The sequence below is a fragment of the Clupea harengus genome, chromosome 10 (genome assembly GCF_900700415.2).
Source record: "Clupea harengus chromosome 10, Ch_v2.0.2, whole genome shotgun sequence".
Classification (NCBI taxonomy): Eukaryota; Metazoa; Chordata; class Actinopteri; order Clupeiformes; family Clupeidae; genus Clupea; species Clupea harengus.
In genome coordinates, this window is record NC_045161.1 from 19,390,529 (window position 1) to 19,395,528 (window position 5,000).

General features: G+C 48.4%; 1 protein-coding gene across 1 annotated transcript in view; it reads right to left on the reverse strand.

The window, feature by feature from the left end:
* Nucleotides 1-5,000, reverse strand: part of LOC105907751 (collagen alpha-1(XXIV) chain) — a 118,943-nt gene that overhangs the window by 59,555 nt on the left and 54,388 nt on the right. Inside the window, exon 20 of the mRNA XM_031574872.2 lies at nucleotides 3,168-3,221. Coding sequence (XP_031430732.1) covers nucleotides 3,168-3,221 — 54 coding nt within the window. The remainder of the gene's footprint in view (nucleotides 1-3,167; nucleotides 3,222-5,000) is intronic.

The following is a 5,000-nucleotide window of genomic DNA, read 5'->3' on the forward strand; positions in this document are numbered from 1 at the left end:
GACTGGAGGACAGCCAGGAAAGACTCCATGATGGCGGGAAAGACAACACAGGGAGTGGGTGGCTGGTGACCCAGCTCATTAGTTTCTCAAAGAGAGACACCCAATACTCACTGTGGTAGCCCAAGCTGCTCTTGGGCTCCCACTTGGTTTGAACACGAGTTAATTCCCTTACCAGGCCTATACAAGGCAGACTTTAGGACCCTGGGGAGGTGTTCTGGGGACTAGGCAGGTCGGGCTTTCCCTAATTGAAAGCTCACCTGCAGATTGTTTGACTGGTGGCTGATCAGTGCCAATCTAGTCAGACAAAGACTTTAAAGTCAGTGAGAAGCGGGGCTGACGGGAGAAAGAGACAGAGGGGAAGGTTTACCCCATTTTCGGTTATATTTGAATACCTTTGTTTGTAATTTAAAGACTTAATAAAGAACATGCTTTGAGAAATTCCCTTGTTGCGTCTTGCTGAGAGCTGGGCTGCGACATCACCATGAGGTCTACAGAGAGAAGACAACCCACAGGCCCTCCGAGAGGCAGGGTGAAAGAGGGTCCTAACTGGACAGATCACAATGAAGTGACAAGAACGAACACGGACAACAACAAGAGCTTGCTTGTGGGTGCGGGTGGGAAAAGGGGTCCGCATTCAGGGGACTATGAATCCACCAGGGCGTGTGGAGGGAAAGGCCATTGTGAAGGGGTGTGGGATTTAGGCTCAACCTGCTTGGAGACATGTTCTACAAGGAGTGTAAAGCCAGCTGGTGCAACAGAGATGACAACTGGAGGAAGGCAACACAGCGTGAGAAAGATGGTCTGAAAGTGCTGTGCGGGGAGAACAAGCAGAGGAGTGGTGAAGAGCAGTGGCAGTTTTCATCCCCAAGGAAGAGGACTCCTGGTAAATCAGACAGTTTAGGAATATTGTCTTTGTTGGCAAGAGGAATAACCAACTACCCTACAAAGAATGACTATGTTGAGACCAAGCTGCCAGAGGGTGGATGTCCAAGGCTTCCCAAGGTGTGTGGAGCTTTAATCTGTGATTTGGGAGCCGATCCAAACGGGCAAAAAGGAGGACTTGTCGTGGCTTGTCCTTGGATCAGTGCCACACTAGCTCATCAACTACTACGCCATCGAGTCCTTCCACATGCCCAAGAGCATCAGCAGCCTATCAACTACTACGCCATCGAGTCCTTCCACGTGCCCAAGAGCATCGGGAGCCTGGTCTCAAATTGCTCCAAGGATCTTCTGATGGGCACCACACTCCAGGTGCTCACAATGGGATGGCAGCGTTTGGAGGTAGGAATCACCATGGGATGCTCAGTATCCCCCATCCTCTGTGCGGTCGCCCACGAGGTCATACTCATTGGAGCAAGACAGATGGCGCCCGCCCGAGAACCTACGTACATGGATGATATTACTTGCCTCCTCCCGACAGTGTACGTATATCTAAGACAGGTGAAAAGAATGTATATAAGCTGATGTCCTGGGCAAAGAGTGAAGATCAAGCCTGCCCAGTCCTGAAGTCTTTGGCTCAGGAGAGGGGTCAGGTAGCCTGACGATGTCATACTCATAATTCTAGTCAGAATATGAGTCTGATACCACTCCATTGGGCTGTGATTATGGGCCGTGTTTCAACCGAACCAGGAGAAAAAATGCCTCTTCGCTCAATTGGTTACCTACAACCAATCAGAAGTCTTTGGCTCAGGAGAGGGGTCAGGGGTCAGGAACAGTGGAGAGAAAATCCTTTCCGCTTGCTGAAAAGCCCATGAAATGCTGTAGGAGACAATACAAGCCAGAGCTCTCTGACAAGCATGCAGAGAAAAGCGTGCTGAGACAGCTCTCTGATGATCTGGCAAGGATCGACCAAAAGCCAGATTTCAGGCGAGCGTAGGGTGTGGTACACCACTCTGTACCAGAGGATATTTTGGCCGCCAAGACTGTGTGGAATCCCCTTTATTCACAGTGAGCAAGATGAATGGGAAAGCCAACTTTCATCGAAAGTGGCTGGGCTTGCCATGATGACTCACTGAATCCGGTCTACAGCTGCCACTGCAGCCAATCAGCAGGCTACACGCCGAAGAAGACCAGGCTAGTGTTGGAGATGAGGGAGTCCACCGACCAGGCAGTAAGGAATACAAACATCCAGGTCTGACACTGGTCACACGTGGAAAGCCCTGCAGTCCAGACCGGAAGGACGGGTCTCAGGTGGGGAAAGCCTTGCAGTCCAGACAGGAAGGACAGGTCTCAGTTGGGGAAAGCCCTGCAGTCCAGACAGGAAGGACAGGTCTCAGTTGGGGAGAATCCCCGTGGTTCTGCTCCAATGCCAGCAGGACGGAGAGGAAGGTACTGATGGTGTCTGAGGTGAAAACGTGGGAAGGCGCTGTTAGCAGAAACATCAGTACGGCAGACCTGTGGAATATCCCACAGGCCCAAGGCTCAGTATCCTTATCAGGGCAACACACTGCCCTGCCCGCATCCTTATCAGGGCAACATACAACACACTGCCCTGCCTGCATCCTTATCAGGGCAACATACAACACACTGCCCTGCCTGCTGATCCTGCACCTGTGGTTTGGCCAGGAAGAAGACTTCCCCCTCAGCCGTCCAAATGCAAGCCTCCAACACATCTCGTCAGTATGACGATGATCCAGCACACTGCCAAAATCCAAATCAGTTTCTTAAGAAGAAAAAAATGAAAACTATGACCTGACCAAGGATGTTGCCTGACTTGGATCCAACAGAACACAGTTGGGGTATTTTAAGGAGAACGGTAAAAGAGCAACACAAAAAAAATGTCTCAGAGAAACATTTCTCCAGGAATTTGTGCAACACTACTTGTGGAAATACTAAATATTGAAAAAATGTAATATTTGAATCTCAGTAATGAAAGGTATACTGCCTTTGTTGCATTGAGCTCCTACTGTGGGGCCTGTGTTAAATTTAGTAAATCTAAACTCTAATTAAAATTTTACATACAGTACATTCAACACAGAAATGAGAAATAAAGCAATTAACTGTAAGGTGATTTTGAATGATTTGACATTGAAGTGATATTGCACAGGGCTGTACTCACATCTGTTGTATACTGTACGTATGCATGGTCTATGGCGGAAAGGTCAAGTTCAATAATGTAGGCATGTTTTCATGAGCAGGAGGCGGTTAGTGTTGCGTGTGTACCGTACCTTGGGTCCAGAAGGTCCGTTGGAGCCTGGCATACCGATGTCTCCAGGAAAGCCCTGTCCCAGAGGAAACGAGATAAAAAGAAGAGAAATGAAAGATGAATGTCAAAGGTGAAAAAGACAAAAATGTCAACCTGGTTTTTTTTATGGCCTTGGGTTAGTGTTGAAGGATCACTTAGTGCACCGTGAGCCATCAATCACCTTCCACAACACATGTACCCGCTGCTACTCACTGTACCCACTCACATGTACCCGCTGCTACTCACTGTACCCACTTACATGGGCACACTACCACTGCTACTCGGCCATCTTGTTGGGGCGAGAGCCACCAAGTCTACATGTGAACCCTCTCCCAAACAAGTCCATGACACCATCCATGTCGAATGTGCGGTGGAACCCACGGCCACTCTTTCTTTTCCATCTTTCATTCTTTCTCGTTCTTTTTACTGCACATGTAGGGAGTGCGTATAAATCAGCGACAAGAGAGAATCACAAACAGCTCGGTAATAGGAACCCGATGCCTGCGGTGTGATTGATGGCCCAGCGGGCTCAGCGCTGTCAGACGCATCTGCCGGCACGTTCCGAAATCTCACTTCAGCTGTGGATGGCCAAATCACAACCACCACCACCACCGCTACCTTGTGCAGTCCACACCTGTGATGGTTTCATCAGTGACAGGACCAACAGCACAAGTTGAGAGGCGCCGGCCTTTTTTCAATAAATGAGCACGCTAAAACTTTCTAGATTGGTAAGATTGCCAATTTTAAATATGACTTAGAACTTTTAAGACCCACAGAAGACCTGAAGTCTGCGAGACCACAGTGAGTGAGGGCTCAACCTGCAGGACAGGGCAGACTGGAGGAGTTATTAACCTGCAGGACAGGGCATACTGGGGGAGTTATTAACCTGCAGGACAGGGCAGACTGGAGGAGTTATTAACCTGCAGGACAGGGCATACTGAGGGAGTTATTAACCTGCAGGACAGGGCAGACTGGAGGAGTTATTAACCTGCAGGACAGGGCATACTGGGGGAGTTATTAACCTGCAGGACAGGGCATACTGGGGGAGTTATTAACCTGCAGGACAGGGCATACTGGGGGAGTTATTAACCTGCAGGACAGGGCAGACTGGAGGAGTTATTAACTTGCAGGAGAGGGCACACTGGAGGAGTTATTAACTTGCAGGAGAGGGCACACTGGAGGAGTTATTAACTTGCAGGAGAGGGCACACTGGAGGAGTTATTCTGACTTATTTCCACATGAAATGTCAAAACAGGAGAATGGGACTTTGTTAATTAAAAGGGTTCAAAGACATCTTTTGGCCAGATTGCTGTATTGTTGGGTTAGGGTTAGGATTGCTGTATTGTTGCCCACTAGATTCCTGCCTTTGGCAGAGCGTTGCTCTGTGATCTCAGATCTTCTTCCCTTTTATGTAATGCACAAATACTGTGAGTCTGTATGCAGCCAGAATTAGACATCCTACAGGAGATCAGAGAGAGCCACACACTGTCATAACAGTCACATCCAGTAATGGCCGTGAGAGAGACGGCAGGAGGGGAGTTTCCTTTTCATTTCTACATCTGGGTGCAGAGAATACCGCTATCCACTAGATGGCAATTGATTAAATTCAAGAACAACAACGTTTCAGATTTGTGTGACACAAACAAATCTTTTCTAGTCAAATTGTTGAGCTGCATCACCAGCTCTTCTTCATGTGAAGGACCACAATACAGACAGGCTGATGATGTACAGGACATTATAACCCAATACAGACAGGCTGATGATGATATACAGGACATTATAACCCATTCCATTTTATGTGTAGCTATGCAGTCTC